The following is a 12,239-nucleotide window of genomic DNA, read 5'->3' as shown; positions in this document are numbered from 1 at the left end:
AACTGTACAGAACGGTGACCCTAAAACCATGATACAAACCGAACCGTGGGTTTTGTGAACCGTGCCGCCCCTAATATGCACCTGAAACACTATCATCCGTTGCAGTTTTCATTCATTTTATTTATTGTTTTTGGTACTTATTTAAATGCATTTTCTTAAACAGACTGAGAGTCCATGCTTTTATTGTTTTTGGTTGTTTTGTTCATTTATTGTGGTTCTTTAAAATGTTTTCCATTTTTAGTGTTAAATAGTCTTTAGAAATTAAAGTTTATTGATTGAAAAGGTGTACCTGCATTTTTTGGCCATTATCATTATTTTAGATGAAAATGGTCATCTAAAATAATGACAATATTGTCATTTATCGCAATCATTTCTTGGCCAACAGTAACAAATGTACTGTTCGTTCGTTTTTTTTATTTAGTTTTTTTTAAATTTATTTTTTAAATTTTACATTGTTTCATTAGTTAATGCATTAGTTAACATGAACAACACCTCTGTTCAGCATTAGTTCATCTTTTTAACATAAAAACCCAGCTGTTCATGGTTTGTTCATGTTAGGCATTAACTAATGTTACCCAGATTTTAATAATGCATTCGCAAATGATAAAATTAATATTAACAAAGATAAATAAATGCTTTATAAGAGCAGTTCATTATTAGTTAATGCTAACTAATAAACCTCATTGTAAAGTGTTACTGGGTTTTTTGCCCACTCTCTGACCTCTGAAGGCCGCTGTGTGATTCACACCCTGAATAAAACACATTAGGGGAAGCATTTTAATAATCTTATGAATGCAGATAAGAAAATGCATAATCAAAGTAATCGAATCGTATCGAATTTTGATATGAATCATCTCGAATCGACTCGTTCTGAATTGACAAAAATCGTTTTTGAATCGAATCGATTCGCTGCCTACCCAAAGATTCACAGCCCTACACAATACGATATTATTGCGATATTCCAAAGCATAAAATGTCAACAAAAACATTAGCTGTTGATAAAAATTTGCTAAATTTGCTATTACATTGGGGTGGAAATGAATAGGCTTGGACTTGATGGTGGAAACCCAATGCACAGGATAATGGTGACACTTGATTAATATTCCCCCATTGCATTATTATGATTACATTCAACATTATATATAGTAGTTTAATGTAGGACTAAAATTCTGTAAACTTTACTTTTTTTTCTCACACTAGCTGTATCGGCACCAACATCAATTTGGTGGAAAAGGCTTAAGAGACAATAGAAGCTGAGCTGTTATATGCAGAAAATCCAAGTTATAGGGGAAAAAATGATGATTTGAAGTTCAGTGCAGTACTCGATGAAGTGCTGTACCATCATACCTGCTATTACTTCTGATTGAAATAACACGGATTGTCAAAGTTCAGCAGAAGGGATTCAGTCTGAGATCAGTGACGGTCAGCTGTTATTGGCCCTTTGCTCTTCTAATTCTGTGCATGAGATGATTTGATGCATTGGAGCAGATAATAATGACATTTTTGTTTGTTTGTTTGTCTGTTTTGTTTGTTTGCTCGCTCTATTTTTGCAGTGTGATTCTGTTCGTCATTCTTTAAGTTCAGATCTGTTTTCAGTCATTTTGTGAACATGTTGACCTTGGTTCCCTTTTACTTGCATGGATTATGTTTCTTTGACTAATCACAAACTTCCTAGTCTTTTCTTGAACATGGACGTGAATTCTGAACTCAGCCCACAGTGTTCCTGCTCCCGGAGGAGTGAATTCTGCATGGTGTCAATGTTAGCTCTGGGAACGACTGCCTCTCAATGCACTGTGTGACCCAACTGACCCCTTGCGTCCCTCCTTAGGACCAGAACCAACACTCTAACCGGAACGACTTACAATTAGTTCCCAAAGTTAATTTGTTTTGAAGTGAACATGCATGGTAGACTTTGGAACCTGTGTTTATGTGTAATTTTCTCTCTTTCTGTTACAATGCTTCCCCCAGCAAGGACAAGTTTGGAAGGTTTGCACAGCTTTTCACCTTCCTAAAATCTCAGTCCCCCCCTTCCCCCCGCTCTTCTACCAGTCTCATGTCCCATGATCTTTCTGTACGCAACTCACAAAAAAAAAGGCCCTTCCCAAACTGTAGCACCAGCAGGACTCTTCTGTTTAATCTTTCTTTAAACAGATTTATTTCTGTTTCGGTTTGATTGTTGCTTTGCGATCTGAAACTTCTGCCAGCCTTACAGATGTTGAGTGCTGAGAGCTGGGCGGTATAGCAAAAAAAAAAAGATATTTCTCAATTATATCTCAATATTTTTAGCTGACAAAATGTCTATATTTATGGATGTGCTCTAAAATGGCTTAAAATGTATTTGTGAGCGGAGGTGCCTTCGTTTTGACAGCCGTTTATTTTATAGATTCAAAATGTTTAATGGAATTATACAGATTTAAAAAAATGTTTCTTAACTAATTTTATACTTCTATACTAAAAAGTAAAATAATGTTATGATCAGTGTTGGGTTTACTCTAAAAATGTAATGCATTACTATCTAGTAATTACATTTTCAACAGATTAATTAGTATTGCATTACTTATTACTTTCTAAATCACAACACAAGGATAGACATGAAACTCATTTAATTATTTCATATAAAAAAAATGAAATGGCATTAGTTATTCTGACCAAAGGATTTAATGAGGTTTCATTAAAAACGTACGTTTTGAAATTAAGCGTTACATTATGATGTTAAATCCACTATTGTTTTATATAGAATTAGTCTATGCATATGCATACAGTATGTAATGAAATTACATCAGAAGTAACTGTAATTAAAAATGAAGTATAATCTCTTAGTTTACTTTCTCAAGGGAACAAGTTAGACCCAACACTGCATTACACCCAACACTGGTTATAATGCATACATTTCTTTAGGCATCATAATATACCCTATACAATGATCAATACATTGTATTGTAAATGATTTTAAAGTTTGAATAGTGGAGATGGTCGCTCTTCAAGCAAATCTAGCACTATCCATTCAATTTAGCACTATTTGACAGCAAAACATGCCGATTCCAGTAGCTAAGATAAAATAGCACTAATATAGATCGATTCACGAATATCGCCCAGCCAGATTTGTTACTACAAACCTTTGCTTACATTTGTTGGGGTAATAAATATTAATAATGCATGAGGCTTATTTTTATTTTCCATTTTTCCCCTTATTTGTTTTTTTATTTTACCATCCTCTTTATTTTCAGCAAATTTGCTTTTAACTGCAAAGCACCAGTTGGATGTCAGTAGTACTATAAACAAGGAAGAACAAAACCAGCCATAGCCAGCCATTTTTGAGGCATAGTTTAGATTCTCTGTGGGTTTTATTTATTTACTCCTCTGTGATTGGCTGTGTTAAATTATCAGTGGGCACAGGAGTAATTCAGCTAATGTAAATTTAATGTTAGTGAGTTTCATTCTGCTACCCTGAGCTGATTGCCGGTTTGCATCATTTCCAGGGCCTGCGGTGTAACTCCCGTCAGTTTGTTAGCCATGCGGTGTCTTTTTTTGGGAACGACCTAATGGGCTTTGTAAAAAAACACATGTTGTCTTACAGCACCCAGAGCCTCTGTGTTGCCGTGCACACTGGAATGGTCTTGAGGTTTGATGCTGCGTTAGCCATAGGTGCATGTAAAGCATCATGTAACGTGTCATGTGACCATATACACTGCCCTGCCACAGCTGCACGTCCACTGACGCGTTCCAGCTCCTTCACTCTGTAAGACACTCACCTCTTACAGAACAGCCAGCCAATCAGACTCACTGTCCAGCAAACCCACCATCTCTCTCTCTCTCTCTCTCTCTCTCTCTCTCTCTCTCTCTCTCTCTCTCTCTCTCTCTCTCTCTCTCTCTCTCTCTCTCTCTCTCTCTCTCTCTCTCTCTCTCTCTCTCTCTCTCTCGCTCTCTCGCTCTCTCTCTCTCTCTCTCTCTCTCTCTCTCTCTCTCGCTCTCTCTCTCTCGCTCTCTCTCTCTCTCTAGGACTGTTTCTGCTCATACACTGCTGTCCGTGTTCCACTAACTGCTCTCCAACTTCTCACGCAGCACCTTGTCCATTTGAAGAGCATTTTCAAATCTGTCCTCTCTCTTTTCCTCTCTTCCCTCTTTTTTCTGTCCTTCCATCAGAGTTGGGAATCCAGAATGTTATAATTTTTATAACAAAATAACTACCTAAATTTTTTTTTGGTGTCTTAATTAAATGTGAAAAGAAAGGCTGTGCTCAATGAAATTATACAATACCAAATATAAGTTGACACTCATCTTATTCTTTTCTATTGCATGAGATTAGAAGGGCTGGAACTAATGAATTTTCCCAGTTAATCTATAGTTTTTTTTTTTTAGAAGAGTCAATTAATCCTTTGGTTAATTTACCACAAAATAATAAATGTAACTAATACTGTATGTGACAGATATTTACTTACACGTAGAACACATGTGCTAGTTGATTGTTGCCATTAGTCCTTTTCAAGGCAAGGCAAGGCAAGGCAAGTTTATTTGTATAGCACATTTCATACCCAATGGCAATTCAAAGTGCTTTACATAGAAAGTAATTAAAACAGTGGTAACAAATGCATGAGAAAAAAAGAATTTTCAGTTGAAAATATTTGGGCAGAGAGGGAACAACACAATGGCTTTCCTGTAGCTCAAACAGTAGAGCGTGGCACTAGCAATGCCAAGGTCATGGGTTCAATTCCCAGGGAAAGCATAAAATGTGTACCTTGAATCCAATGTAAGTCACTCTGGATAAAAAAGTAATTTGACATCAGCTTGGTGCATGCTGGGCTTTAAACACAAAATGGGTCTGACAGCCATATGCTATGGGCTCGATATTTTTGTAATAATGGCGATGAAGATGAAGAGTTAGCCTATATTATATTTAATGTTATATATATATATATATATATATTAGGGACATTAAATATAATATAGGGTAACTCTTTTTTACAGAGTCTGTTACATATTTTAACCCTAACATGTACTTACTGCATGTATTTAGTAACGTTAAATTATGCATAATTACATGCAACTCACTGTCCCTAAAAATCCCAGGATGTCCTTCAGAAAAAGAATAGGGGTGTAGCCCCGGCATCCTGGCCAAATTTGCCATTTTGGCCTCTGTCTATCATGACCTCCTAATCATCCTCTCCACCAATAAGCTGGTATGTGGTGGACAATTTTTATTATCTTATTATTATTAACTAACCCTCAACCAATCTCTAATCCTACCCTAACCCCATAGTAAGTACATGTTGTTAATTAACTCAGTACATAGATATATAATTACACTGTAACAATGGCACCTTAAAATAAAATGTACCTAATATAGTTGAATAGTGTTTCCTAAAAAATAATCATTATGAAACTGAAATTAAGTTCCTTACGATTCCCATTACTAGCGTACATTCTTTCTGTCCTTTATTCTCTTTCAGTCTCTTCAACATTCTGGCCTTTTCTTTTTTGTCTTTTCATCCACTGCATTTTCTAACTGTGATCAAATCCCTGCACCTTACCTCACTGTTCTTCCTCTCTGATCTGTCTCATACGGTTTGAATCTTTGTTTCATGATCAGTGGATTATAAGTTAGTTTTCTGCACATGTTCACAGTGGTGCTGTTGAAGCGGCTTTATATTTAGCAGTGATGTTTTTTTTCCTGTTCATTGTAGGCCTGTGGAGATCCCAAGGCAAAACCTTCCTACCTAATTGACAAAAACCTGGAGTCAGCTGTGAAATTCATCGTAAGAAAATTCCCAGCCGTTGAGACGCGTAACAACAACGTAAGTTTCATATTATAAATCAAGTATTTTGTAATGATTGAGTGAATGTTATGATGTTGTTACTCATATACTGTTTTACTCATGTAATACACTATGATTACAATGTTTAATATATTTAAGATGTTGCAAAGGGTTTTGCTATTGTTGTTTTGCACTTAGCAAAATGGCTAAAACCATTTGCAATTCAATCAATCAGGCAAAAAAAATGTCTAGAGGATGGAACAGTAGCGTTGTGAAAAGTAGCGATTTCAGTACCAAGTCAGTTCTGCAATTTTCAAAATGGGACGATACAAGTCTCAAATGTGATAGATACACACAGGAGCACACTCTAAAAAATGCTGGGTTAAAAACAACCCAAGTTGGGTTAAATGGACAAACCCAGAAATTGGGTTGTTTGAATGGGTCCATTCACTAGGTTCAAACAACCCAATTTCTGGGTTTGTCCATTTTCAACCCAACTTGGGTTGTTTTTAACCCACCAATTTTTAGAGTGCATTTGAAAGCATTTGTCTATCAGCAGATCCCTAATATCCGCTGATAGACGTCTGCTTTCAAACACTCCCGTGTGTATCTGTGTAAGCAATCAGAGCATGGTTTTGACGGTTATTGAAGGCAATCACAGACATGCATGTTTAGCGTGTGAACACAACAGCCAATCAGAGGTGTTTAAGAAGTCATTCAACAGCGCTCAAAATGCCAGAGGGAAATGCTGGTATCATCACATTTTTTAAATTTCAGTATCGACTTTGACAACATTATAGTACAGCATGTTTTCTCCTGTTTCCAGTGGTGCATCAGAAAATGAGGTTTTGACAACCATGTTTACCAAGAAACATCCCAGTGTTTTAGCTATCTGCAAAATGTTTTTTTTTTATATGCCCTATTTAAATCTGGTGCCATGACCCGTATCACATCAGCTATTGTACAGGACCCTGAAAGGGGCCCTTAAAGGCATTCAACTCTGATTTGAACAGTTTAATCATAGAAGTACATATATTTTCAGCATCTGATGTTATTAGTTGTTCAACAGCAAACTTGTTGAACAGTTCCTCTCTTTATATATATTGTATATATTGGCTTATTGTACAGGCAAGTTAATCAGCATTTGAGCTAATGCGCTGCTGCATTGTAATGCTCACACACACACAGACAGTAGCACACAGTTTTTCAACCCCTAATATTCTTACTCATCAACCCCTAAACAACCCATAAACTTCTAAATCATCATGTTCTCCCCATCATGAAGTTTGTTGAGGCCCCCGGTTGAGAACTGCTGCTCTATATGATGTCTATAGATCTTTTAGCAAATATACAGCTTTGTATACATCTTCTGCACTGATGTAGAGATGGTGCTTTAGTAGTGAAATAAATGCTCAATATTTAGTTTTCTGTGTTTCAGCACTTTTAGTCTCCCTTATGATTACCATCATATCCCCTCCAACACCACAGTCGCCAAGCCAAGTCACCATTCTTTCTGTAATGCCACAACCCTGAACATCTCTGAAGCATGTTTAGCATGCTTGGTTCATTGGTTCCCATGGTGCTCATTCCTCAACCATCAGAGAGTGATTCAAACATCACTCCTTATGGTCGTGGAATACGGAGGTTTAGTTTGAGGTCATTGTAAAAACATTGTTTTGTCATGCAGCCCAATTTTTGATGTAGTGTCATCGAAAATGATGTGATGTCCTCATAAGAGGGGCTTTCCCAGATCTGTCTTTCTTTCCAGGAACCTCTGGCCACACTTAACTTAACCACAATCCCACAAATAGAATTTATTCTTAATGTGGCATGATGTTTGTGTGGATCAATCTGTATAACCCAGAGGGGAGATGCAGTCGGTCATCGGTTTCATTATTGGTGTTGATCGGATGAGGAAATGACATCCATTCAGCCCATGTTGCTTTAGGAATGTAGGCGTGTCGTAGTTTCACACCTCAACTGGTTTTGATCCTGCATTCCTTCTATGACAGTCTCTGATCTCTGTGCACAGCGCTAATGACTACAGTGGGGTAAAAAAAGAAAAAATTTCCCCTTGGTTATTTATCGTAGATACCCCTTTTCCACCGGCTAGGTCCTGTGACCAGAGCCAGTGCATTTTCTGACACAATTCTGCACACTGGAAAATTTTGTTTGGCTCTCAATTAAATGGAAATTCGTGCTTGTCCTAAGCACAAGCACAGTTTTGGAGGAAAAGAGGTAAAGATGACATTTTGCCTGGATTTTTGTTAGTAAGCCACAAAGTGAAGATATTTGGGGAAAGCAGGGCAATCATCAGCATAATGACATCCATCATTTGCCTTTAATTTATTTAATGGGATTGTCTCTTAACAAATTAACCAAACACTTTTTCATGTGTGCTATTAAATATTATTTTTATATATGCATTGCATTTCATGTCTCAAGTGTGTTTTGTGTTCATTCGTTCATTTTGGTCCCACAGTAATAACCAACCACCATGTCCTTATGAAGTATTGTATATTTCAGATGCTGCTTTGCCTTCTACTTTGTGTTAAAGATATTTAACTGCTTCTCGCAATGATGTGGAGCTGTGTCATGTTTAACTGTGTTTGAGTTGCCTTTTAGTGTTGTTTTATATTTCCTTTTTTGTTTTTTGCATTTTTTGCATGCTTAACATGGCTATTTTCTGGATTATTCTTTTGGTAAGTTTGGACTCCATGTGGAGTCCTATTTGCTTTATTTAGTTCCTGCTCTTATGTATGTAGTTTAACATTTCAGTTGTACTCACATATATATGTCGGTATTTCAGTAATCTACATGGACAAAAGGAATCTCAGAGGTGCCCTTCAAATAACTCTTAAAAATCAAAGCCTGTGAATTGTGTTCATTTGAAGTAGTTGTGATGGAGCAAATATTCGTCTACTGAATGGGATGCGCTCTGAGCTTCCTTTGAGTCTGTTACTGCATGGTTACATGCTTTCTTCAGTATATTTATCCACTCTATTAAAAAAAATCTAAAATGTAATGAGGTTTAGCCCATTGTGCACAGCATTACATGTTTGCCTTAACGCACTTTCATTTTAAAAAGAGCGGAGATGGTGATCAGGAAACTTTTTAAACTTCAAACTATACCATTTAAAAAATGGGGGGGGGGGGTCACTTGGTGTTGGTGTTTATATGTTATTTAAAAAAAATTGTTCTACTTGATTTATTCTAGTTAAAAAAATTATATATATATATATATATATATATATATATATATATATATATATATATATATATATATATATATATATATATATATATATATATATATATATATATATAAATCAAATTGAATTTTTTTTAAATAAAATATAAATAATGGAAATATAGACGTTTAAATAAAAAACTAACAAAAGACCCATTTCTGATAAAGTAAAAGTAATGTCAAGATGGTGTCAAACATCGCAATAGTCATGAAATTAGGCTTCATTTTCTTTATGCAGATTCAAATTTCCCCCTTTTTTATTTTTAAGGTAAATGTGACCTAAGCTGTTTTATGTTAGATCTTATATTTATCAATAGTTAAATCTCCCTCTCTGCTGTTTTTCATGATATCATCTCTACCTCATATACAGTCTACAGTATCTAAATACCTATTGACCTAGTGGAATTATATACTTTAGTAGGATATGGTGTGAATATAATGTAAGGTGGGGGATGGTGTGGTTTTCTGTCTATATGTAGTTTCTCTGATAATGGGCTTTATGTATCTTCAATGCATCATTAACTCTGTTAGCTCTAACCTGGTTTTCTGGGAATACTGATAGATACTAAGGATTCTGTCACTAACTTGATTCTAGAGCACATTTGCACTACCCTTCACTCTGGAGAAAACTGCTGAAATGACAAAAGTCTTCTTAAATCATGCAGTTTTTCAATTAAGACATATTTGAATTGAACAAGAATGCAGTATTATCCAAACATCACTAAAAGATAATGATATTAGTGGCACATTATGAATGAAATCTGATAAGAGGTGTGCATGCCTATTTTGAGTACCTTCCCAGGTGCAGCGGTAATGTATTTTTGCTCTAGAATTGCAAATACTGTAAAAACAACCAAAGGGGAAAAGGCCTGTGCGTGTCAGGACTTGATGCAGGATTCATTCACCAGTGTGACTGGGAAAAAGAAAATCTGAGAAATGATCTCTTTGACCAGGTTCAACAATAAGGAATCTTTTCTGCTTTTTGGGTTGGTTTTCCTTGCCATGTCAACATTTCACTGGTTCTGTTACATACATGATAAATAGCTAATTATATATTGCAGCAATATTCATGTCATCATTGAATCCAAATGTACATTGAATGGTCAGGCTTAAAGGAGATGTACATGATCAGCTAATGAAAGACACAGTGAAAGTTCAGTCAAATGTTATGAAGCACATCCTTATTGTTGAACCCTGCTCTGAGATATTTGATTTGGCATTTGGTGGTTTTGACAAATTTTAGCCATTTTCTGAATTTTGCTTTGTTACGCTAAGAGGTCTGCTCAAGATTGATTATTTTATTGTCCTGCAGCCGCTATAAATTATTTTTCCCGTTTTTTTGTCCAATATAATAGTTTTAGTTTTAATTAACTATAATAACTAATGAGACGTGATTATATTTTTCCAAATAATTTTTAGTACTTCAAGGTTAATAAATATTATCTAATATTTATTTAATATTATAATATTAATATTTCAGATGTCTTTCAAATAATGTAAATCATTTCTAATAAGTTTAGTTTTAATTAATAATAACTAACTAATGATATGTGATTATATAATATAATTTTTCATGTCTAGTTCTCGTGTTCAGGGCGCGTTTAGACAACACAAATGAAAACAGAAAATGTATATTTTTTGGCCATTCATTCACATAATATCTGTGTTTTTGAGGACCTGAAAAGTTTTTCATGGTACCATACCCCAAGGCAATTTAAGCGTACCTCAAAGCAACCCTAGGCTTCTATGGAGCCCATAAAGAGACAAAATATAGAGGGAAAATATGAGATGAGTGGAAAAATAATTTGTGAGGGAGCGCAAAAAAGCATTCCCAATCTCATCCATTTCCAAACAAATCCATCTCATATTTTTGCCTTCACCATTTCCTTATTCCATTTCCTTCCCTGAACCATCTCACCTTATTGCATTTGTCACAGCAGGCAAAAGGGAAGTTTTTTCCCTTGCTGTCGCATACGGCACTGAAAAATCCAACCCTATCCAACCCTATCCAAAATCCAACCCTAATAAATGTAAACCATTTATTTTTATTGCGCAATAGACAAATGGCATCTCATGTCAGTCTCCTCTCATCCCGCTCCACCCCTTGGCTAAACCACGGCCACTTTTATAGCATTTTTCAAAACTGGTGAGAACTGACGGCTGCTGAAACAGGGTTTCATGACCCTTTAAAGGCCAATTCACACTGCACCAACAGACGGTAATAGACACTTTTTGTCGGCTCAGTGTGTTACCCCTGGTCGGCTTTCGACCTCTTGTTTTCACTGATTGAACATGTTGAATCTGTTTGTTGAGTTTTGGTAAAGTATTGTAGCTGGTGATAAGTCAGTGTCTGTTAGTGCAGTGTGAATTTGCCTTAAAACATTCAATACATTTGAGTAACTTTTAAAATATTTACATTTGAGCAATTTCTTCCGTAGCCACTCTCGAAAATTCAAAACTTTCTTCGTTTTGTTGGGTCAGACCTCTACCGTAAGATTCTGTTTAAGCTGAGCTTACAGAGTTTAGGGCACAAACTGAATTCATAACTCCTTTATTTACCTGTTTCTGAGGTTATTAGAATTAATATAACAGTACAGTTCTCAGCCATAATTGATCTAATGTGAAACCTGCTGATAAGTTTCCTGGTCAGATAGCACAATTATGTGACCGTGTTTAATGTGACCGTGTTTAATTTATGCATTTGTCTTTTACATTACAGCAACAGCTTGCACAACTACAAAAAGAAAAGTCAGAAATACTGAAGAATTTAGCTCTATATTACTTCACCTTTGTGGACGTTATGGAATTTAAGGTATGAGAGCAGTCCCACTCGATGGGTAACTCATGAGTAAACTGTTCATAAAATTATTCTTATGTAAATGTTATGTAGTATTGTTTAAACTGCTACAGTGTAACTTTTTACTATACTTTCTGCTTTCATTTTCATGTTCAAATTTGTAATAATGGTATTATGTATTATACAATTTTGATCAGTTTTGTTTTTTTAAATGTTTCTATTTAGCTTTAATATATTTGTAGTAATTTGTATGTAGTAATTTAATTTCAGTTTTAGTAATTTTAGTCCTTCAAGTTAACTAAACCAACATTTTAAAGTTAATTAACTTTAGTTAAACTAACAAGTTAGTTGCCAAGTTTAAGTTTATTTATCTAATATTCTAATATTTATATTTTATTGTATTTCAGCTTTATTTCAATCAACAAAAATTATTTGTAAT

General features: G+C 35.2%; 1 protein-coding gene across 10 annotated transcripts in view; it reads left to right on the top strand.

Moving 5' to 3' along the window:
• nckap1 (NCK-associated protein 1) overlaps positions 1 to 12,239 on the top strand; it is a 56,930-nt gene that overhangs the window by 6,106 nt on the left and 38,585 nt on the right. For 4 of the 10 annotated variants that reach the window (XM_067444457.1, XM_067444453.1, XM_067444456.1 and 1 more), the window contains exons 2-4: positions 1,969 to 1,986; positions 5,682 to 5,792; positions 11,723 to 11,815. In XM_067444457.1, the coding sequence (XP_067300558.1) occupies positions 1,969 to 1,986; positions 5,682 to 5,792; positions 11,723 to 11,815 (222 nt within the window). The remainder of the gene's footprint in view (positions 1 to 1,968; positions 1,987 to 5,681; positions 5,793 to 11,722; positions 11,816 to 12,239) is intronic. The other 6 variants (XM_067444458.1, XM_067444451.1, XM_067444460.1 and 3 more) reach the window with 3 other exon arrangements.

The sequence above is a fragment of the Pseudorasbora parva genome, chromosome 5, assembly GCF_024679245.1.
Source record: "Pseudorasbora parva isolate DD20220531a chromosome 5, ASM2467924v1, whole genome shotgun sequence".
NCBI classification, from domain to species: Eukaryota; Metazoa; Chordata; class Actinopteri; order Cypriniformes; family Gobionidae; genus Pseudorasbora; species Pseudorasbora parva.
Note: the sequence above shows the minus strand (reverse complement) of the source record. Positions and strands in the feature narration are given on the sequence as shown.